Source organism: Cryptotermes secundus, unplaced genomic scaffold (genome assembly GCF_002891405.2).
Source record: "Cryptotermes secundus unplaced genomic scaffold, Csec_1.0 scaffold568, whole genome shotgun sequence".
Lineage (NCBI taxonomy): Eukaryota > Metazoa > Arthropoda > Insecta > Blattodea > Kalotermitidae > Cryptotermes > Cryptotermes secundus.
Genome location: NW_019725423.1, coordinates 984333 through 1009644, shown reverse-complemented (window position 1 = coordinate 1009644; position 25312 = coordinate 984333). Strand labels below are relative to the sequence as shown.

Below are 25312 nucleotides of genomic sequence, written 5' to 3'. Positions count from 1 at the left end.
AGGCCTAGCACTGCTTCACTTAAATCAAATAACATTACCTTAAATTTCAAATTCAGCTACTGGCACCAAAGTAGTGGGGGACTTAAATCCGTTAAGTTTTGACATTTCAACCAAATGGGAGGCACATGAAAGCCAGGCGATGCAACCTCATCACTCCTTACCCCTGAAGGAGTGACAGAATTGAACTACCCAGCCTGTGGATATCATTCATTCAACCAAAATATCAAGAATTCTGCCTCCCTTCTGGTCTGTTTTGAGAAACCACTTAGCTAATTCTGAAGGCAACATCACTGAGAATTCACAAGAAAATTCTTGAAGGGTGTTAATCTCGATACTTCAACTGAATGAGAGGTGCATGCAGGACAGCTGATATGGCCCCACCACTCCCCCCTCCTGTGATACCACGTACACACTTTTCAAACATGGGGAAAACAACACAAAATAAAGAGTCAATGACACACTAAGGATCAAAATAACATAATTTATTAGTTTTTAATATTAAAACCATCATATCTTTCTGCCTTTTTTCTTACATGTATTTTCATGTACTGTTCTTACAACCTACAGCTACGAAACTGTCCTTCCTAAACCATATATGTATCATGTTTTCTCTGTAGACTTACTAATTTAGCAATCTTTCTTGATATAAACAAAGTTCTGTGCAAACAAAAATATTTCTAACTCAGATTTTCCTGAAGCAATTACAACATTCCTTTCTCTGGCTATTCAGTACATTTCTCAGAGAAATCAATATATTAAAAAGTAAACAAGAAAAGTATATATATATATTACAGTATCATACACTGAGTAATAAAACATGGAATATTTAATTTGAGAATAACTCGGTTATATTCCAACTTTGTAAACACTTAGTATATGAAAATAGCAGTGGATGTCATTTCCCACATATTATTCTGCACTTGTATGTAGGTATAAAATGATCAGTTTCTTTGAACATTTTGTAAAATTTCCACCACAAAGTAATAGGCAACAAGAATTCTCAGAAGGGTGTGAGCAAACTGATATGAAATTAATATAAATAATTTTCGAACCCATTAAAAAAATACCACAGACATGAAATAATTTTATATACATATGAATTCTTACTGACTGAAAGACATCGCCTGCATTCTCAATCTGAACTGTGTGTCTGGCCAAACTTTTGAATTCTCCTTCGTCTGATTTCTTCCTGTTCTTTGGTAAGTGTAGATGATACAGCCTCTTCGCTGGCTGGTGAGGAAGGTTCAGGTGTAAAACCAAAAGCACCTTCACTGCTTTCATTCCTACTGAACAGACCAAAATACCCTAGCATCAAACACTTCAGGCAGCATCCAAATAGTCTACTAAAAACACATCTAGCATTTGTCCACAATACCATATTACTTTGAATTTAAGTGCACATTTTTCACATTTTTTCCTGACAAAAAACTGAGGTGTATTTTAACTTCAAGCAATTATTCACCAGTTTGCAAACTGTCCATGGGATAGCCTGGAAAGAACCTAATGTAAACATATTTGGAATGAGTCATCAAGCCAAAAACCCCCAACTTTCAGTTCAGTCATTGTCTGACATTCTTATCATTAGGTGTGTTCAGTTTTCTATCAGTTTTTACACATGGAAAAGCGTTTTAAATACGAAGCCGCATTCAATATAAAAGTTATTCTGTGTGCTGAAGAGATAGGTAACTGTGCAGCTGGTAGAAAGGATATAATAAGTGAAGCATGCATACATCATTGGCAAAGTATAAAAACAAAACTGTTTTCAAATCTGACAAATAGTCTTTTCTTCGGACCAAGGAAAGGGAAAAATCCTGAGACTGATGACTATGTTTTAAGAGCATTTCAAAGATTTATGAAATAACTAGCAAAGCCTTAACATCAAAAGCAAAAGAATGTGCTAGAAACAGTAATATACTTTCAAGGTGAATCATGAATGGTGTGGTAAGTTCATTGAGTCAGAAAGCTTATCAATAGTACCAAGGATGAAAATTAGTCGAAAACTTCCTTCGGAATTTGAAACTAGACTGACAGAATTTCAGTGTTTTGTTACTGGACTATGCCAAAGCAACAGGTATTCTTTAAGTCAAATCACAAATGCTGACAAAATTGCAAATTTTCTGATATGCTTTGTAATTACATTTCAAAGAGAAAAAACAAGTGGAAATATAAACCACAGGCTACTGTCATGCTCATGCTATGTACAACCACAGATGGCAATAGATTACAACCATACATATCGTAATATTAAACAAAAAGAAAGTGCCAGAAGAAAATTTTTGCAAAGATGTAATAATTCCGGCCCCCCAAAAAAAAATGCATGGACGACATCGGAGTAAATGGAAGACTGTGTTGGATGTGTACGTGAACGGTGGCCTGGTGCATTTCATGGCCATCTCTCCAACAGAATCAGAAATAGGTTAAGGAATAAAAATATCAATCTAGCGACAATTCCTACTGGAATGACAATTCAATTACAACCACATGATGTGTCAGTGAACAAACCATTCAAACATCTTGTCCATAAATGATGCCTGGTTGAACAAATATTTGGGTAGCTTGTTAACAGATGATGGAAGGTGTACTAGTGAAATTAAATCCAGGATTGCAAAAGCTGCATTTAGCAAGAAGAAGAATCTTTTTACCAGCAAATTGAACTTAAATTTGAGGAAGAAACTAGTGAAATGCTACATTTGGAGCATAGCTCTGTATGGGGCTGAAACATGGACACTTAGGGCAGTAGATCAGAAACATCTGGAAAGTTTCAAAATGTGGTGTTGGAGAAGGATGGAGAAGATCAGTTGGCCCAATTATGTGAGAAATGAAGAAGTGTTAATTAGAGTCAGTGAGCAGAGGAATATCCTACACGAAATAAGAAAACGGAAGGCTAATTGGATTGGTCATGTTTTACGCAGAAACTGCCTTCTAAAAGAAGTTATCGAAGGAAAGATAGATGGGCAGATAGAAGTGACAAGAAGACGAGGAAGAAGACGTAAGAAGATGCTGGATGACCTTGGGGACAGAAGAGGATACTGTCATTTGAAGGAGAAAGCTCTAGATCGCATTAAGTGGAGGAATTGTTTTGGAAGAGACTGTGGACCTGTCGTCTGACAGATTACTGATGATGATGATGATGATGAACAAAGACAATCATACACTGTCATCTAGTGGCAAAATAAAGAGTATTAGTATCAACAATAGTGGAATGGAAACCAAAAGCTTGGAAAGAAGTGCCAGTCAGTATTATTCCAAAATCGTTTTTAAAGTGCTGTTTGTCTAATACAGAAGATGGAACACAAGATGACATTCTTTGGTACAACAGTGAACAAAGGTGCAAGGGTGCATAATCTTCAGGAAATGAAAGTGCAACAGAGGCATCACTAGACGAACTTTCAGATTAAATAAAACAGATATAAAGGAATGTGTATGTACTGAAAATTTTAAATTTCCATTTCATTCTGGTATATTTTCCATTACTTTTCACTTTAAATTTGCTCTCAATATTATTTTCATTGGTGTGCTAAATAAACTCACTGAAATAAATACACCTTTCTACTTTTTTCTAAGGTCCTCATTTAAAAATTAGATACATCTTAAATTTGAGGGTGTCTTATATCAAAGTACAGTAAGTAAAAAAAAAAAGTAAAGCTATCCCTGTAAGAGGCTGTGAAGGCCCATAGGGTTGCGAGATGTTGAGGGTCCCACATTATCTAGACAATCAGCTCAATGATGGCGGTAAGGTTGTCAGACTTACACACCGGCCACGCTTCACGCCTCAGGAAATTATTTCATTAATTCCTGGTACTCATTTCTGTTGGAGGCTGAGTCGACAACAGGGCCATAGTGTGGCTGGAAGTATTAGGTCAATTCAAAAAAAAATCCAATGACCTCATCGGGACTTGAACCCACGACCTTCTGGCTTGTAGCACAGTGCCTCCACCGACTATGCTACTGCGTACCCCGAAGTAATACAGTATACGCTCTAAGTACAGCAAAGACTAAGGGCATGAAAACTATGAAATACTGAGTCATTCTGAGTTTGACATGGGACAAACAACTTGATTAAAAATAAAACAAGAGAGGAAAAGTGTACAACAACTGCAAGTACACAAATGTAATGTCTGTAATTTTTCAAACATCAATAGCATTACTGTTCATTTATTTGAACGCAAATACAAAAGTACTGAAGAAAGCAGCCTTCTGGGATATGGCAGTGTGTAGATATTGTTAATCAATGTTTTGGAGGAACATATTGACTCCATCTTCAGGATAGAAGAAAATCCGCAAGCGAAGATCCAGCGTGAGCAGGTGCAAATAGACTAATGTAGAGAATAATCCCAGCTATAAAAAAAGGAGGAAGAGAAGGGAGAGGGGTTACATGGGAAACCAGAAGAGAGGAGAGGGGAAGGGTCTAGGGAGGTGGCCCAGCAGGTACAGAATATTGTGTCAGGGGAGAAAGGCAAGGTTAATTGGAGGGCATTAACCCTTAAGCTTCGGGGTTGCTATGCAAGTCGGGCATGGACTTGTGTGGCCTTGTGGATCTGGCGTCATGTCCCAGAGGTTTCTTGAGGGAACAGATGAGAGGCTTCCATGACTTGCTGAGACAAAACCCCACCTCTCTGTTCATATTGTCAAGATGGAGTTCAATCTCAATGGCCTCCCTAATGATGCGATCCATATAAAGGGTCTCGCTGGTGACGATCTTACAAAGGTATTGTTGCAAATCACAAAGCATTCATAATTATTTTTCCCTGCATTTCATCATATTCTGTAAAACGTTCCAGATAAAAGTTGTACATTTTACCCGTATAAGGAGTCTAATTTAATGGAAAGTTCAAATAGAGTCTAACATAGTGTAAGTGTTGCACTGGTCAGATACATACCAAACTTAAGTTGTCTTTATAATTTTTAATGTATACATCCAATCTCAATTTAATCTAACCCTACCATGCAGTCAGACATCTAAGCATTACCTTTCCACTGTTAAGATTTTTTCGCGAAAAAAGCATACCAAAATGAAGTTAACTACCACCATACATTAGGTTATATCTGGCAAATGTGGTGAACCTCAAAACTTGCTCATCTGTGTGGTACCATTATGAGAATAATTCTGCTTGATGCATTATTTCCTGTGGTTGTGAGTTAGAAATGACACTAGACACACAGATTCATGTCTGCAGAATGTTAGATCTCTGTGAAATGTTACTCAAACGGAAAAGCCATGAGTTCAAAAACATAAAGCTGGATAAATTGTGTACGACAATAATGGTAACAAAAATCTAATAATTACTGCTTTGTAAATATTTCCACAATGATACAGTAGTCAAAGGATACATAAGTTTTAATAAATGACACAAGGAACAAACATCCATCTTCCCAGAAATCATTGGATCACTTCTATTTTATGCAATTTGTGATATCTTACAGCTCTCTATATTTTTTCTACTAAAATAGAAGTAAAGAACCTAATCTTCAGTTAGGTAAATGCAGTGCTACACAACATAAAATATGGCTTGTTTGGACAAGGAAGGTATAATAACAAGATGCCCAAAATCAATAAATTTCAGAATGCTGGAATTGCAGAAATATCAGAGATATGCCCCATCACTAGGCGATGTCAGAACACTTACACAGCCCTAGAAACAAACACGTCCACAACAGTCAAGGTACTACTTAGCAAAGTGTTGCCTTGGAAGTGAAGTCAGGAGAGTCATGACATGAGCCAGTAAAATATGGTCATGAGCCCCCAAGAATGCCTGTCCTTGTGAGAGGCCAGCAGTGATTTACCATACAGTACCGGATGAGTCATTGCTCTCATTAAACATGCTCCTAGTTACCAACTTACCTCAGTGCAACAAGGGGCTCAACCTGTGACAACAGAGAGCCAAGGAACAAAAGTAGAAGGGCAAAGGGGCTAATTGCAAATGACTGTGAATGCACGTAAATAGTTTTAACTAAGACGAATCAGTACCCAATAAATCAATTTCCAACCTGAATCCATAGTAACATCATGATCATGTGACAGTAAACACACTACACTCTGTATGGCATCACTTGCTTATAATGGAATTTAATTACTGAGTTACCTGCTGCTAGAAGCAGATGCTCGATATGTTGAAGATGACGCAGGTGCAAATGATGCAGTTGTGTTCTCTGAACCTGCTGTTGCAACTGATGCTGTAGCCATACTATAATGAAACAGAATCATATTATTTACTGATGAAAGGTTATGGTGTGACTGCTGGTAAAAAACATACAAAATTTACTACTGTAACAGAAACTGGGGGGGATAGCTACACATGCATAGCATAGTGAAGCTGTATCTATTCCAACAAATCTACACATTTGCAAATGAAAACCTTCACTAGTCAGAAATATGCCAACAAGGGAATTTACTATACAGCATAAAACAAAGCTTGCAACAAGATTTGATTAAAACTGACTTTACTGAAATCTCCACTTGCTGTCAATGTTTGAATCTACCTTGATGCTGCTGCAGATGAGTATTGCAGCATGAGTGTAACTGATGCATCCAGGAGGACCTGGATGTTATGAAGGCATTTTAGTCTTGCCTCCACACTCTCTCTTGTCACTCCTTCCATCCACTGCAGCTCTTCCATTGAAAACCCAGAGAAATCAGCCGGTGGCATTGGTGGGGGTACTGTTGGCAATATAATAATAAGTAAAATACCACTCCAAGTATTTAACTGGGGATCTGTCCCATCCTATCTTTCAGATCAATCATAAATCAATTCCATCCATGATCTGCAAAAGAAATAATTTGTAATTACAAAATGTAATGATAATTTATGCCAACTTTAGTGGACAGAGGGTGTCCTGTGGTCAGTGCAACGAATCCCCATGGCCGTTAATTTCAGTTTTCTAGACCGGAGCTGCTACTTTCCAATCAAGTAACTCCTCAATTATTCTCACAAGGCTGAGTGGACCCAATTCCAGACCCACTACTCAGAAAATCTGGTAGCGCCAGGAATCGAACCCTCGACCTCTGGATCTGTAGCCACAAAATCTGACCATTAGACCACAGAGGCGGTTAGTTGGCACTAACTTTGCCAACAAGCGACGGTCTCTGTAAATATAGTTCGCCTGAGGACTAAAGCCACAGAGTTTCTTTTAAATTATAATTTATATCTAATAATGAAGAATGTCGTCTTCTGGGTCATAGTCATCTTCATAGTCATCGCCGTGAAAACCTCAAAACTTACATTATATATCTAATAATGTTCGAACAAAACCCAGTAAGCAACGTGTGACTCCTTGATAGAAAAATCTTACAGAAGATTAAGATAAGTACTAACAACAAAAGTTTAAGAGATCAAACAACAGCATTTTAAAGCATTAGAGTCAGAAAAAAATTGTACATACCAGTTTACCAGTTTTACCTGTATGAAAGTAATACACTATCCTGGTGAATACTATTTTCTGCTTGCTGGATTGCACAATATTTTCTACATACTTGAATCATGAGCCAAGTGGCCTAATAAACACAGCAGCAGGTTGTGGTGATGTAAAAAGAAAACCAGATTACAGATATATTGAATGAACTGTGTTCTCACATAGCAATATGCAATGGCAAAATTGAACTTCCACCCTATTCACAGAAGTGTTCTTTCACTGTGTGAAACTACTGAAGGTAAAAAAAAGGTAAAATTATCCCTGTAAGGGATTGTGGAGGCCCTTAGGATTGTGAGATGTCAAGGATCCCACATTGTTTGAAACTACTAATGTGCAAAATGCAACGGAAGTATACAAACAGTGCAAGTCGGCAAGTAATGTAGTGAAACTAAATGCGCAGTTTCCTAAACAAAATATGCATGGTTACAATCAACTGAAAGTAAACTAATGGATACGGTAATAAGGCAGAAGGGAAAAGAATACACACAGAGGAAATAATATACATTAATAACAAGAGTGGTAAACCCTTATTTAAATACTTACTGAAAGGCATGAAAGGAAGTGGAGGGCAGAAAAGTGGCACATTGGCTCCAGGCTGTGATGGTGGTTGGGGAGGTGTTGATGTAAAAGGGCAGCTGGTAGGAGCAGAGGTGAACGTGAAGGTGGCAGATGACTGAGAGGTTGGCGATATCGGTGTCCCACTGCCAGCTGTGCCTGAGGCAGATGAAGTCCCTGCAATTGAACCTGAATAAAAAACAAATCACCTTCAGACTGCATTTTAACTCAAACCAATCTTAAATTAAATTCTCATTTTAAAAAACTGGTGCCAGAACATTGCACATACTTTCTCACATACATGCCTGGGTTACTTAGAGAGCTTATTCTCATTTATCTGAAGATTCGGCTTATGCAGTTTCATTTAGAGAGATCGCCTCCATAAATTACTGCAAATTAATCAAAAACGAAACAGGCATTTTTGAGAAAAATACAATTTTGTATCTAGGGACCCCAGTGGAGACCCCTTTTTTAGGAGCTAGGAAGCTCATGTTCACCAAGCACCAACCCAAGGCAGAAAAGCTCTTAAACACTGAATATGAATAAAATCCATCCATTAGACACTAGCAACAAACATTAGCGCACACTAAGACACGTGCACGTATACACACACAAACTATATCACGCAAGAATACATGTGTACAGTTGAAATTCCAAAAGCCACTTATTCATATTTAGGAGTGCTGAAAACATGTGAGACAGAATTTCATGATCTTATTTTCTCGCAGTCATGATAATGTAAAATTATAACAAAAATATCAAAGTTGCAATATGTTGTAAAGCTTCTATTGTAACAATAAAGACACACAATTAGAACTGCCTTGTAGACAAAAGCAATAACATTAAAAATTCCTGTCGTTCCTTTCAACATTATACCTGTACAAGCAAGCTTGGCACTGTAATGGTAAACTGCTAATACCCCAGTTTTGGGAAGTTCTCTGCAATACCTTGTGTACCTGAGGTACTCGGCTGTTGAGTTGATTCTCCTGCCTGCTGCAGATTATTTCCTGCAGGCCCTCCAGCAGGTGGTTGCTGAAATGGCTGTTGAAATGGCTGCCAAAATGGAAATGGTCCAGCTCCAAGCAGTGGTTGGAAAGGATTGATGCCAGCTGTGAAACAACTACATATTAACACCTCAGAATATTATTCAGAATACACTTAACATGGTATACTTACAACAGACTTAAATATAAACCTCACATTTCACTTACAGTAACATTAGAACTTTATACTGTGTTCAGAGTTATACTGCAATGCTCTAAGGCTAATAATATGTTGAATAAGGATATGATAAATATATTCTCTGCAATAAGAACTGGTAAGTTTGTTTTCAAAAACTGTAAACAGAGACTTGAAAGAAACCAAAATACTGACCAGAAACTGAAGCTGATGAATTCTCCTGAACCAAAATATAACTTAAAGTCAGAGTACTCTCAAAAACTTGAAACTATCTTTCATTCATTAACTGGATGAAAAATGCTCTGGTACATTATATTTATATGAATTTTAAATATCAGATATGTTCATACTGTCACAGTATTTTACTTCTGCAAGTGACTACATGTATTACTCTGTAGTTTTATGGTATCAGGTAAGATGTACTATTTGAAAGTTCCCAGACTGTTATTTTTATAACTGCCTTGTTGAAAGAAGATTAGAGGAGAGGCCATGGTCATACTATCACAAACCTATTGCATCAGTGTGCCACATCACACCGCACTGTAAAGAGGCACTGTTTGCTTTTTTGACTTTGTGTTTTGTTTTGTCTGCCATGAATAGCAAAACAGAGCAACATGTTTGCATAAAGTTTTGCACGAAACTTGGTGAATCCACTACCGAAACCCCTGAAATGCTTTGTGAGGCTTTTGGAGAACATTCCTTAAGCCACACAGTGGTTTCTGAATGGCATTCACATTTCAAGGCCAGGTGAGTGTCAGCTGAAGATGATGAACGTTCAGGGCGACCAACAAAACAACAGAAAATTTGGAAAAATTTGAGAACTCACCCACAAAGACCGGCACTGAACAATCCATGAGCTCACAGACACTGCTGTGATCAGTTATGGAGTTCCCCAGGAGATTTTAAAATAAAATTTGAACATGCGCTGCATTGCTGTGATGTTTGTTCCCAGACTCTTGACAAATGAAAAGCAACGGTACGTAAATGTGTCTTGAGCTATGAGAGAAGGCTAACAAGGACCCAACTTTTATCTCTAAGATCATAACAGGTGATGAAAGTTTGATTTAAGGATCCAGAAAAAATCGTCACAGTGGAAGAGCCCACAATCACCAAGAGTAAAAATGCGTGGCAGGTCTGGAATTCAACAAGGAGCGTGCTCATTGTTTTTGACATGAAGGGCATTCTTCACCATGAATTTGTTCCTCCCAACACTGCAATCAACTCTGACTTTTATTACAAGATTTTGAGATGCTCAAAAGAAAATGTGTGATGAAAAAGACGGGAACTTTGGCTCAACCACAACTGGATCCTTCGTCATGACAACTCGCCCGCCCATGTCCCTGAGAAGCCCAGAGCTCATGACTTAACAACATGGTTATCATTCTCCATCCTCCCTACTCACCGGACTTGGCCCCCTGTGATTTCGCTATTTCCCACATTTAAATTAAACTGAAGGGACAACATTTTTAAACAGTGCCTGACATCCAAAGGGAATTGCAAGCAGTACTCTACAGCATTAAGGAAAATGACTTCCACGATGCTTTCGAAGGGTGAAAAAAACAATGGGATTGCTGTATATGTTCCCAAAAGACTATTCTGAAGGAGATTGCAGCCAAAATTGAGTAAGTTAAGCCAGCATTTCTTTTCTGACCTAGTCCGGGAACTTTCTGATAACCCCTCATTTATTAACACTGAATATCTGAGCTAGAGATCAAACAAGTCCCACATTTACAAATTATGCACTTAACATTAATTACTGTAACTATTCAACCAATAATTACATTGTACAACAAAACAAACAAATATGTCTGTCCTTTAAAAAATAAAATTGATGATTATAGTAGATCTGAATGTGACAAGTTTCGATCTGAGCTTAATATTTTGTACCACCCACCATTTTCAAGAAAAGGACAAAAAATTAAATATTCAACTAGAGATATGAAAGGCAGCTGGACTGAATATGGTGGACTTTGACTACTCAATGACATGATGATCTCTGACTATTGGCTGAGTGACAGTTGAGTGTTACACTGACCTAGACCTACACATCTGTAACTATCCAAGCCAATTTTCTGTGAGGTATCAGCCACTTTCATGTTTTGAAAGAAAATACATACTTTTCAAAATAAAATGGTGTGTGATAGTTCTGCTACCTATACATAAAAATACATGTAAATCACCAACTTGTACTAGGTCAAGTGTTAGGCAGTGTAATTTCTTCTCCTTTAGCCTGTTACTTCACTCACCAGGAGGCTGGGGTAGTCCTGCTGCAGGAGCACCCTGGGGCTGTTGGGCTTGAGGCTGTCCCACTTGAGGAGTTGCAGGATTCTGCATATTTGGTGCAGGGGTTCTCAAAATGTTCAACCTACATGTGGGGCAGGTTTGCTGACGTTGGAACCATGACCGAAGACACGATGTATGAAAGATGTGGTTACAAGGGAGTTTCTTTGATGCTATAATCAATAAAAAAAAACACGGTTTCAAATGTATATTCTCCTGCCTTATATTTGATATTACATTCGCAACTGTCATAAGTGAACCTGCCCTATACAGACTAAACCACGTAAACTGGAATTACTTTTAACAGACACTACTAGGCACAGTGCTCTCAGGCGCAAGCTCATCCTTGTAGAATGCACATTAAAATGTCTATTTGTACAAAATAGGGCATGCAATAGCATAACTGGTTGAGACACTATGCTACAAACCAGGAGGTCATGGGTTCAGTTCCTGATAAGGATAATTTTTTAATTAACCTAATCCTACTATGGCTCTGGGGTTGACTCAGCCTCTAAAAAATGAGTATCAGGAATTTTCCTGGGGAGTAAAGACCGACCAGTGCATAAGGCTGACAACCTGACCGCCATTTGTGAGCCAACTGTCCAGAAAATGTGGGAGCCTTGACATCTCACAACCCTCTGGGCCTCCACAGCCTGGTGCAGAGATAGCTTTTTTTATATGTATGAAGAAACTCAAGAATGGGCACAGCAGCTTCACTAAATCTGATACTGGAGAACTATATGAAAAACTGTCAAGCCATTTCAATTTTCACTTACATCAGACAACTTTAACAGTCACTTTACATGAGAATATACATGCATTTCTAGAAGCATCTCCAAGCATAATCACTAAATATTCACTGCAGCAAAAACTGTTTGGAATATACAGTGAAACCACAACATAGTGATGGCTTACAATGAGAACTTCATTACAACAAATCCAACTGGAACCATCAACTCCTTAACTTTACATAAGGAAAATCACTGCATAAAACAAGGGCTTTTTCCCTGCACTTTCATCTAAATGAGTGACTGATAAATAGCCGCCACGTCTTCCTGTAACTTTTTGCACAAACTACTTACAGTTTTCCTTCCAATTGCAATAAAAGCAGCAGGTCTATCACAGAAATTACTCCAGAAACATATGACCACAGATTTCTAAGCTTATTCTATGGCTAGCAGTCTGTAAAGATCCCATTAACCCCCCCTTGCCTAGGAGAAAGTTCTCATTCCAAAATCTGAGAGCAGCATACCTTCTCCAAGTTTTACCTATATAAAAATGTACATCATGCGATTCTCTGATGTTTCCTCAACATTTCAGTAGCTTCTTACAATGTGTATTATGTCACTTGATTTGTTTATGGATGTACCACGAAATATCTTCCTCTCATTGTTACACAAACTTTTCCCTTCACCTGGGCTCCCACTGACTTCCAACCTTGTGTTTAAGGTTTTCTCCTCTATCAATACAGAGTGTTTCAGTTGGCAGCCACTGCAAGATGTTGATAAACCTCAATTATGGCAATAAAATGGAAAAGCCTAGACTTCAATTTGAAGCTTGAAATAATAACTTGCATAAAGTCAGTAAGTAAAAACTAGTAAAGCTTTCCTTGTAACAGGCCATGAAGGCCCATAGGGCTGTGAGACGTTGAGGGTCCCACATTATCTAGACAATCGGCTCAAAGATGGTGGTAAGGTTGCCAGCCTTATGCACCGGCCGCCCTATACTCCCCAGGAAAAAATTATTTAATTAATTCCTGGTACTCATTTCTGTTAGAGGCTGAGTCGACCCCAGGGCCATAGTGCTGCTGGAAGGATTAGGTCAATTGAAAAGAATCCAATGACCTCATCGGGACATGAACCCACGACCTTCCGGCTTGTAGCATAGTGCCTCAACCAACTACGCTACCACGTGTGCAGCTCATCAAAAAGCAAAACAGGAAGATGAAATGGATTAACTTCTGTAACACTGATTATGATACTGAAGAAGATAAAATATGGTACCCTGTACTGTATTCGGCGCTTCCTCTCCACAAACACTTACATCTCTCTAACATATTACAGTTACACAAGAAGTATTCCCTTCACTCCCCTGCATGTCTGTATGGCATAGTGCTCAGACACAAAACTGATTTTACTCTTTATAAATGACCCTAATTAATCTTGGGCAAAATTAGAAAACAATTTCCTTTGTTCCATTGTGTCTGTAGTGTACAAAATTATCCAGTTCTGTGTTGTCCTTTTACAGTCCCACAATCTATACGTTCATGCAAATGGCAGTATAGATAAGGGTTCATTAGTACCTTTTAAAACTGAAAGGCTTTTGCAATCAAAAATGTTTTGAAAACACTCAATCACGATAATGAAACTGGTGTTAGTGATACACAACAATGCAAGTTTTCTACTTGCCTGTAACCATTTCTTCTCTGCAGATTATACAAACGTTATCTGCTGCAGCTAATTCTTCTGGAGTAGCATCAGGATACAGTGTGTTCATGTTTCGAATTGCACGACGAGACAAAATCACATCATTGAATGCCTTCTTAAATGACCTGAAAAAATTCCATTATCATAAAAATCCTTAGATCACTATACATTCTGAGATGACTGAAGGACACTGCACTTATTCCATTAACTCTGCACATGCTTTGGGTATTCAATACAAATGATTTCCTTGCCTATTCATACTATTTCAGTAATGGAAGACTTGCATAATGAGCAACACTGTTTTCATAGTGATACTAACAGGAATCAGCAAAACACAAATCCATACAAAAAACAAAACAAACTTTGTGGCCTGTAGTCCACACGTGAACTATACTGACCAAGCGACCGCTGCTTGTCAGCGAAGTTAGTGCTAAATTTTTTGCAGACAGAGGGTGTGACGTGGTCAGCGCAACAGATCCCCATGGCCGTTAATCTCAGTTTTTTAGAACAGATCCGCTATTTCCTTGAAATAGCTCCTCATTTATCCTCACGAGGCTGAGTGGACCCCGTTCCAGACCCACTACTTCTCAGAAAATCTGATAGCGCCGGGAATCGAACCCGGGACCTCTGGATCTGTAACCAGGAACACTAACCACTAGACCATGAAGGAACAAAATCAAATCCAAGAAACGGAATTGATATTGTTTAAAAGAACTGAAGGTTAAACAAGAAAGAATGGAATTAGAAATAAAATTCTTAGAGGAGTCAAGTACAAAGTTTAACAGAGTTAGAAGAAAAACAATAGAGTAACTTGTTTACATAGAAAGGATAGAAGAAGAATACTGAGAAGTGCATTAAAGTAAAATGTGGATGAAAGAGACTGATGGGACAATGCAGAATAAAATAGTTCAGTCACATACTGCAAAATACAGTGGAACCTCGCTTAACGAGCATAATTCATTCCAGAATCTTACTCGTAATGCGAAACAATTTTTCCCATATAAATTAATGTACAATAAGATAATGCATTCCATGCCGAAAAAAATACTCAAAAAAATGTATGCACAACGTTTATTCAAAGAAAATTATATATACATTGTTAAGGAGCGTGAGTCATCTTCATCTTTTCTTCTATGCAGAATGAACCAACCTGGAATGCGAATTCGGCAGAATGAACCAACCTGGAATGCGAATTTGATTTGCGGGGGGGGGAAACCCCGAAATAATTAGCTTATTATTTATGATACATATCTAATTCTTTTTTACTAGAAAGCTGTCTAGAGACATTTGTTTTTGCCGAAACTTCAAAATTTGGTGAAAATGCGACACAGCATTATCATTAAATAAATTTGTAGTGTGCATAGCTTCTCAATGTACGATGCAACAGTTTCCCATGCTTTCAGCATTTCTCTTATTGTGCCAGAAGATTGTTGCTTTGCTGTTACCTCCTCCTCCTCCTCTGACAAACTCTCCTCCATAACTTCTTGCTATGAAACACAATGCAACTCCATAAGCTCTTCGGTGGTCATCTCTTGGCTGTGCTCTTCCACGAGCTCATCGATATCATTGTTATCCACCTCCAGCCCCATGATCTTGGCCAAAGACACAATCTCGTTGAATACAGGCTCCACAGGTACTATCTCAAACCCCTCAAAGTCACATTCAACAACGCTCTCCGGCCAAAGCGTCCTCCAAACTGAAGTGAGGGTTCTCTTGGTAACCCCTTCCCATGCCCTTTTGATCATCTTGAGGCAGGCAATGATGTGGAAGTGATATTTCCAAAACTCTCTGAGAGTGAGATTGGTCCCTTCAGTCACCTCAAAACAACTCTTGAAGAGTGTTTTAGTGTACAGCTTCTTAAAGTTAGAAATAACCTGTTGGTCCATAGGCTGGAGTAATGGAGTGGTGTTGGGAGGCACAAACTGGATCTTGATGAATTTAAATTCTTCAAGGAGGTCATATTGTACGTCTGGAGGATGGGCAGGAGCATTGTCCATAACAAACAAGACATGGAGTGGCACATTCATCTCAAGCAAATATTTTTTCAGAGAAGGACCAAACACTTCATTGATCCAATCAGTAAAAAGGTCACATGTCACCCAAGCCTTGTTGTTGGACCTCCACATCACATTTAGCCTGCTCTTCTGGACTTTACACTTCTTGAAGGCTTGTGGAGTTTCTGAATGGTAAACAAGCAGCGGTTTAATTTTCAAACTGCCACTTGCATTGGCACAAAATAGCAGCGTGAGACAGTCTCTCATTGGCTTATGGCCAAGCAATGCATTATCCTCTGCTGTTATATAGGTTCGCTTCAGCATCTTTTTCCAGAAGAGACCCGTCTTGTCACAATTAAAAACCTGTTGCGGCAGGTAACCATCAGAATCTACGAGCTTCTTGAAGTCGCCGATGAAGTTCTTTGCTGCCTTTGTGTCGGAACTTGCTGCTTCACCGTGCCTTACAACGCTGTGGATCCCAGTTCTTCTCTTAAACTTATCGAACAACCCACGGCTTCCCTTAAATGCTTCTTCTTCGGCCGTTGATGATCCTGGCGTCTTCTTAACGAGGTAAGTGAAAATCACTTCCGCCTTCTCACAAATGATGTTCGCGTTAATAGTGTCACCTTGCAATCACTTTTCATTTATCCATATGAGGAGCAATGTTTCAACATCATTGAGAATAGGTAACTGTTGTGTAGATATTCTTGTCACTCCCTTTGAAGCATCTATCTCCTTAATCTTGTCCTTGTTCTTGAGGATAGTGCAAATCGTTGATGTAAACCGATTGTACATGCGTGCTACATCAGCCACGCTCACACCTCGTTCTCACTTTTCAATGATTTTACGTTTCATTTCTACAGTTATTTTTATTCTCTTATGGCTGTCTTTTTGCGGCTTTTTCTTCGGGGACATTTTTGCAAGGGTTATTAATCTTTGCACAAAAAGAAATCACAAATAATATATCTGAACACAAGTTTGGAAAAATGTGTGATCACAAGCGACACTAAGATGCTAGCGGAACAAGTGCTACATACAGACTGATGTAGCAAGCACACAATCCAGGACTTCCCCTCTCGTCGCTCGATATGCAAAATGTCACTCGTTCAGCAAGTCATTTTTTTACAAATTGTTTTGCTCGTTATGTGAATTACTCGTTATGAGAGGTGCTCGTTAAGCAAGGTTCCACTGTATTACCAAGAGTGGAAACAGCTGACAACAGTTTAAAACAATGGATTGAGGGAAGAAAGAAGAGATTGGATACCTTTTGTCCGTCAACCTACACACAAGAGGAATGATGCTGGAAGAAGTTACTGCATTAGAAGTTTAAATGTTGCTGCTATTTTCAAGTAAACCATCAAAACTTAATAAGATCAATTTTCAAATCACACAACCACAGTTTGAGGAGAGACAGCAATCTGAGGTGCATGATGTGTTATCAGTGCTCCCAGGAACTTCAACCATTGCAAATTAGCCTGCTTGTGCAGTACAAAACAATGAACAAGGATCATTAAACTTGAAAAATATATGCTAAACTGATTCATTCAAAATTCCACTGAATTATTTCTGGGGGAAGAAAAAAAAAAGACTTCCACTGTACAATGAATCATGGCTTCTCCAAGTCAGAAAGCACACTCTTCAAACTGTGTGACAAAATATACTGAATATGGGTACTGAAGTATTATACCACATATCCTGTTGTTCCGATCCGGCACTAAATAATTTCCAGTTGTTCCCATGACTGCAGGACTATAAGTTTCCATAAGGTGATGAACAAATTTCACTTCAACACTTTGTAACTTAACGAGAGAAAGCTTCAACCTGGCATGAAGCCAAGCAGATAAAACTTTGGAAGAAATGTGCATGCATCTGAAGTACAGTGCTTGGATAAAGACAAAGTGCAACCAGACAACAGTGATGCCAAATAGAGGGATGGCAGACAGAAGAATTAAATGAACAACTTTTAAGGAAAAAAGAAAAAATGTATGCATACACCACAACCCCCACCCTCTCTATAATATAAACTCAAAATTTTCTGTAATAAAAGCTTTAAACACAGACATCTAGGTATGATATGCCTACATTCAGTCAAGAAGTTTTGTTTTGATGTATTTATTATTCATGATTTATTTTATCCGTCTTCTAGTGCATACATTCATCTATCACCTCTTCTCACTCACTATATGTTATGCTTCCCCATCTACCGGAGGCATTTGAAACTACTTGGGCAGGAAACTTTTTACCTAATTTAGCTCAGAGGTCTCCTAGAGACATGAGGATTTTTTACGTGCCATAAATCTACGACACGGGACCCACGGCTTAAAGTCCCTCCCGGACGACTTGTTCCTTGAATTTTTCCACCCTTAAAAATTCCATGACCTCCGCTGGGTTTGAACCCGCACACCTTGAGTCATGAGGTGGGAATGTTACCCCTAGACTAGGGAGGCTGCTTTGTTTTGATGTAAGCAAACATTAGATATAAAACACAGGCAATAAAAATGCTGTTCTTTATGATTACTGTTTTTTTATATACCAATGTAATGCTGTGTAGTGCGGTATACTGTTCACATTATTGTAAAAACCTGCTACTTCCAACTTCAGGATAGAGGAGGCAGTAGTTTCCTTCAAAATGTTTGTAATATTCTTCAAGGCTAAATGCTGCCACAACCCAGAAGACAGTAACCTTCACAGTCACCACCATGAGAATTTCAAACCTCACATGATTTTCTTCGAACTGATCAGCCCTATGTGTTCTTGGAAGTCAGTACTACAAAACCAGATGTTCCAACAAGGATTATAAATCTACATATATAAACAATGAAAATTTACTGCGGTCTCCATATAACAAACACAATTTATATGCATTCTAAGAAAGTTAATGGTAAGATAACAGAAGAGGGACACAAAATAACTGATGAGGTTGCCGCAAATTTTGCAAAATATGGTAAACCTTATCTAAAACAGGAGTTGGATTAACCAGATTCTAAACTGCATTGGAAATATCCCTGTACTTAGATATTTTCCCTTCTAATACTCTGTTCTCAATTTCTATGGAAACAAAGATGCTGAAAAACTACATTCATCATATGCANTATCTAAAACAGGAGTTGGATTAACCAGATTCTAAACTGCATTGGAAATATCCCTGTACTTAGATATTTTCCATGCCATACACCACAAACCCTTTCTAAAGCAATACACACAAAAAAGAAGTGCCTAAGCTGCTTCATACCTGAGGAACCATTCATTTTTGATTCAACCTTCACATACACATTTAGTCTATACAATTCTAGTCAACAGATCACTTTCCACAACATTTTAAAATACAATACTAGATTTTTTTCAAAAATGCTTACCTCATTGTATAGTACATTGGTCTAAACGCAAATAGCGGCAATGTGTAAATTCGCACCATGATGGCAACAAAGGCGATGTATAAGAAGACTTTGAAGAAACCTGCAAAAAGATCATGACTAACTATAGCCCAAGATAGGCCATGCCACAGCTCAGGTTGTTAGTCACCCGCTTCCAACCACAGCGGCCCGCGTGCAAACCTGGGTCTGGTCACATAGGATTTGTGGTGCACAAAGTGGTGCTGAGGTAGGTTTTCTTCGAGTACTTTAGTTTCCTCTGCCAATCTTCATTCCACCAATTGCTCCACAATCACCATCATCTATCATCTGGGGTGGTAAAATAGGCCAGAAGTGGCCGCAGTACCAATTGGACTCAGTTTCAACCCACTAAGAATAGCTCAAGATAACATACAATAACCATTTGCCATATTTAGACTGCAGTAAATGCTGACCACCATGCCTAAAACATTAGAACATACTAACTCATTGGAGAGAAGTCCTTCTCTGATCAGCTACTTAAGAATTTCCCATCTCTTTATGGAAGCCAAGGGTTCATTACCATGTTTGCAAGGGACTGCCTTTAGTACCAACTGTGAGTATGATGAATTCAGTCCATCCCCCCCCCCACCCCATCCTATTTCTCCAAGGTCCATTTTAACATTACCTCCCATCTACATCTAGGTCTTCCTAATGGTATCCTTCCTTCTGGACTTCTTACCAAAACCTTACATGCATTCCTCTTCTCTTTCTCTCTCATACATGCTACTCACCATACACATTTCATTCTCCTCGACTTGACCATTAATATTACATTTGGTAATGACACTCCTCATCATGTGACTCCCTCCAGCCTCCTACTATTTCATTCCTCTTGGGTATAAATATTCCCTTCAGCACCCTGTTCTCAAACACCCTCAATCTATGTTCATCCTTTAATGTTAGAGATCACCAAGTTTCACAGCCATACAAAACAACAGTTTATATTTAATTTTTAAGTTCTTAGAAAGCACTCAAGAAAACAAAAAAGGTTGGAACTGAATGGTAACAAGCATTACCCAAATTTAATCTACTCTTACCTCCCTCATGAATCAAATTTTAATTTTTTACTGTCATCCCCAAATATTTTAACTTCCATCCAATAAGGAATTTCAGATCAAATGGGTTGACAGCATCCAGATACAGTAATTTAAATGACACATCAAGAAGTTAATAAAGAAACATGCAATAAATCCCAATTACAGGTCTGCACACTGAGCAATAATCAAATATGCCCATGTCACCGATCCCTGTTAACTCTTATCAAAAACAATCTTCTCTAAGGCAAATACTAAATAAGATACACCAAAATGGATTTAGGTACATAAATATGTGGGCCTTAAAGAAATTAAAATTAACAGCTCTTATACCTTGTAATATCACAATAATGTTAAGTGTCGTTATAAATTTTCATCACAAGTCAAAAAGCGCATGTCCAAGTTAATTTGGACTTTCAGTACTCCCACAATACCAGTGAAATATATTAATTTTCTGTGCTGTCATGAATTCTTGTTGTGGCAGACTTTCATTACATAACATTCAGAATCTTCAGGCCACATGGTGATGTACAAGAGTATGAGGGGGGGGGAACATATACATCATTTGTAGTATAACTAAATTATGGTTTATTAATCCTGTCAGAAACCAGGCAATAGTATTACAGGCATTAGAGAACTAAATTAATCCATATGTCTATAGCTATATATATATATATATACTGTTTATGTTACATGACATTTATATGACTCACCCATGACCAACTCAGTGTACAAGAGAAAGACAGCCTTGTTGTCCCACGGATTCTCGCTGTTCAGATCAATGGTGTGGAGTGCATATTTGATAGCAATGTTGATGGTGATAGTAAGGAGGATGGCATATTCAAATCCAAATACTAGTTGTACTGATGCCCCCTTGGTAATTGTGGATTGGTAAGCATGGCCCACGAAACTCAAGTCGAGAGCACCAAGCATGGTGAGCAAGGCTAGAAAAAAATTCATACTCATCCACAGGCTTTTCACATTTAGTTCAAGCAAATGTACCTTAAACTTGTACATGACAGGCATTCTAAGACACATTAATCATGAAACCACTAATTTCATGTATGAAATGGAAAATATGGAAATGCAGAGCAAACATTTCCTGAAAAGAGAGTAACAATAAGCACTGGGTTATTTTGTTCTGCAAGAATAACATCAATTGGTTCTTCATTAAGTTTTCTGTGAAGTTATAAGTATTTAACCTTACTTCAGCATTCTTAATGTGGCTGAAATCTATTCTCAGCGATAATCTGAGACCTCTTTCAGTGCCTTCACTTAATGGATATATTAAAACAGAAATTACAGCATTTGGAGAAAATGAAATTATCTTCCAAAATTTCAGTTGTGTGTTACAGTCAGTCTCCTGCCTCAACCCGATTCATATTTTCCTCTTTCCCCTGCCAATTATTTTTAATGGCTTCATCTTGTATATAACAGACACTGCAACAAAAGCAAAATATTTATACTTACACAGGTCATATGAACATTTAGTGATATGGTAGAAATTTGCTGTTCTGTGTATTCTATGTCTAAGGGACAAATAGCCTATCCAGTAGCAGATGAACAAAATGTGCCATATACTATGCACTTAAGTATTTACAACCTATAAAAAAAATCAGTCCCAAGGTCAAGTTAACAAAACAAGCTGATTGAATATTATCTGCAAATAACTTACATAGAACTCGTATATGAAACAACCATGATATGACAGGACTTCTTTCCATCTGAAAATAGAAGATTTAATATAGGTTAGGAAATGTACACACTGTAAGTTCTGGCATGTTATCTCCTTTTGGGAATTTTCTGAACAGCTGAGCAAATATCAGCTTCTCAATGCATGACTGTGGTCTGTCAAGTTAGNATTCTATTAGCTTCTACACAGTTCAGAACAAAATGTACAGCACTGATGTTAGTAAGAAGAAGAAACTGGCTGTGGGGTGAATTACAGATGGATAACGGGTAAAGTCTGAGAACGCCTGGGCACTGTCTTCCTTCATTCCAACAGAAACTGGCAGAAATCAGGGCCGTTGTGCATCCCCATATGTGCTCACTCTTTATCTGCTACATGTGGCAATTTTTCCTGAACATATCAGTGAATTTTCAATCAAATGATCACTCTGCCTGACAACATTCAGTGTTCATTCAGCGTTGTTTGTATGATCATTACTGCTTTCTGCAACAGTGGCCATTAACTGTTCCAAAATTTGTCTAGCAATTCTTGCAAACAGATGATTTAGATAACAACAATGTTAAACATAAAAAGGGCAATTTTTCCTGTCCTTAATTAATTAAGCACCATGATATGGAGATGGGGGAGTGGAGGTATAGCTCCACCAATCTTGAAGTCAGCCCTAGATGCAGGTGAGTGGCCAACTTCACACCCCAGCCACTTTACCCATGGTATAACAATGGTTCATCACTAATATTTGCTACCATAAGTTAACAGTTAACATGGATCAGTTAACATGGTGCCTTGATATGCCACTGATATCACAAGCATAAACTTGGGTCATTTTGTAAAATTGCAACTACCAGATCTGTAGAAATGGGGTTCTTCAAATTCACTTGTAAATTGCTTAAACTAGTCCACAAATCTCTGCTCCTGGGTGAATGACCTGACTTCTTTAAACCTAAAGCATCTAAAGCATCACTGATGCCGGATCCACAAGACTCAGACCTGTCCAACAAGAGTCTCTGTGACCCTAGCTAACCTTGCAGGTAATTGCAGCTTTCTCTAGGCAAAGCCTTGTTATCAGGGCTCAGAGTGAATCATCAATCTTAAAGAATGCTGTCTTCTGGAATGTAGCGCTGTGTAGATCTTGTGTGAACCGACGTTTGGGAGGAACATTTCCATCTCCATCTTCAGGGTGGTTACAGTCACCTGCTCATGCTGGTTCCTTGCTTGCAGATTTTTCTGTCCTGAAGATTGAGACAATACGTACCTCTGAAACATCAGTTCACACAAGATCTACAAGGTGTCACATCCCAGAAGACAGCATTCTTCATAGTAACCACTGTCATCAATCTTAGTTTTATTTTTATATAATACACTTTTAAAAGCCAGCAAAGAAAGCTGGTCCTTGTGAGAAATTATCTGCAACAACATGAAAGTATTCTACTAAGTAAATTTATTAATATAACTCTTACTACAATACATTATAATAAAACCACATGTAAATAACTTTAGTAAAATTATAAGTCACAGTCATACAGTGAATGCATGTATGTAAGTTTCTGAATTAAGAGATACCAAACATTCTGAATTCCGTCATGTTCATTAGACTCAATACATCACATCCAGCAAAATAAATTTACTACCCCAGTTCCAACAGTGACAGCAAAAGGGTAGCACTGCATCTGCTGCCTCATTTTTGTTTGCTGTTTCCACTGGAGAGGACCCAGTCTCAAGCTCAGCTAAACATATATCTGATAGGATGGTTACAATAAGAATATCTCAACATGGAACTGTCCTACCGTCTCCACATCAGTTCTAACTACATCTATGTGACAGCCTCACGCTATCACATATCTGAGGCTCCATAACCAAGAGTATACTGGGAAATAGAAGTGTTATCTGTTAAGAGCTACTATATTGGATGCCAGCTAGCTGACTAAGAAACTTAGCCTCAATGTGGCTGCACTTCCTGTATTACAAAAAAACTGTAGTGCCAATGTGAAATGTATAACCAACTAAATATGAACATAATAAAATAATTTGTTTTGAAACATTAAGACCATGAAACTTAATTCAGGTGGCCTGATTTTGTCACTGCAGTAAGTCGCATTAACAGCCAGTCTTTATTAGAGGTGTCTGTAGGCAGTCAACATTTATACTGAAATGAAGTTCACTATTGAACAGCGTGTTCACTGTCGAAACTTTTGCAAGGAAAAAAGTTGCAGAAAATGTATCCATAAGTTTCGTTGTAAATATCCTGGCTCGCCAGTTCCCACAAAGTCATGTGTATCCAAGCTTGTGAAAAAGTGGCGGGCCACAGGTTCAGTGTGTGACATAAAGAAGCAATCGAAGAGGATTGTGCTGACCGATGAAAAAGTTCAGGATATTGAGGCACAACTACAGATCAGTCCTCGAAAATCATTAAGACGCTTAGCATAGGAAACTGGTGTTTCGCTAGGATGTGCTTTCATGGCCTCAAAATTAATCAGATTTCACCCGTATAAAATAACAATTGTGCATGAGCTAAAACAACCAGATTATGCAGCAACAATTCATTTTTGCAAATGGCTGCTGCAAAATGTGCATGATGGAATCCTGGATACACAGTTTATATTCATGACTGATGAAGTGTGGTTTCACATTAGTGATCATGACAATGCACAAAATGTAAGAATATGGAGCAATGAAAATCCTCACGCTATACAGAAAGTGCAATTACATAGTGAAAATGTGGGTGTGTGGTGTGCTGCAAGTCCGCGGACAATCACTGGCCCTTTATTTTTCCCTGAAACTGTGAATTCTGGCCACTAAGTTAATAATGTACTGAATCCATTCTTCAATCAGCTGACTCCTGAAGACAATATGGGTATTTTCAGCAAGACAACACTACAGAACATACGGCTAATGAAACCATGGTCGCAATACGGGAAGTGTTTGAAGATAGAATAATCAGAAGAGAACTGTGGCCTCCCAGATTCAAGTTTTTACAATTTTTATTTTTCAGGAAACCTGAAGGGAGAAGTCTACAAAAATAATCCTCACGGCACTAAAGCTCTGCATAATGACATAACATGCCACTTTTTTCACAAGCGTGGATACACACAACTTCATGGGAACTGGCGAGCCAGGATATTTATAATGAAACTTACAGATACATTTAGCGGCCTCCGTAGTCTAGAGGTAACGTTCCCACCTCATGACTCGTAGTACGCGGGTTCAAATACCCAGCGGAGGTCGTCGAATTTTTAAGGGCGGAAAAATTCAGGGAACAAGTACTCCGGGAGGGACTTTTAAGCCGTGGGTCCCATGTCATAGCTTTACGGCATGTAAAAGAACCTCATATCTCCAAAGTAGGTCACTGAGCAAA

General features: G+C 38.3%; 1 protein-coding gene across 4 annotated transcripts in view; it reads right to left on the bottom strand.

Moving 5' to 3' along the window:
• Window positions 1-461: 461 nt before the first annotated feature.
• Window positions 462-25312, bottom strand: part of LOC111863380 (E3 ubiquitin-protein ligase synoviolin) — a 36950-nt gene continuing 12099 nt past the window's right edge. For 2 of the 4 annotated variants that reach the window (XM_023849647.2, XM_023849650.2), the window contains exons 4-13: window positions 21946-21994; window positions 20984-21214; window positions 19201-19300; window positions 13833-13975; window positions 11391-11597; window positions 8913-9074; window positions 7954-8154; window positions 6481-6658; window positions 6084-6185; window positions 462-1286 (exon numbers count right to left, since the gene is read on the bottom strand). In XM_023849647.2, the coding sequence (XP_023705415.1) occupies window positions 1133-1286; window positions 6084-6185; window positions 6481-6658; window positions 7954-8154; window positions 8913-9074; window positions 11391-11597; window positions 13833-13975; window positions 19201-19300; window positions 20984-21214; window positions 21946-21994 (1527 nt within the window). In that variant the 3' untranslated portion in view covers window positions 462-1132. The remainder of the gene's footprint in view (window positions 1287-6083; window positions 6186-6480; window positions 6659-7953; window positions 8155-8912; window positions 9075-11390; window positions 11598-13832; window positions 13976-19200; window positions 19301-20983; window positions 21215-21945; window positions 21995-25312) is intronic. The other 2 variants (XM_023849648.2, XM_023849649.2) reach the window with 2 other exon arrangements.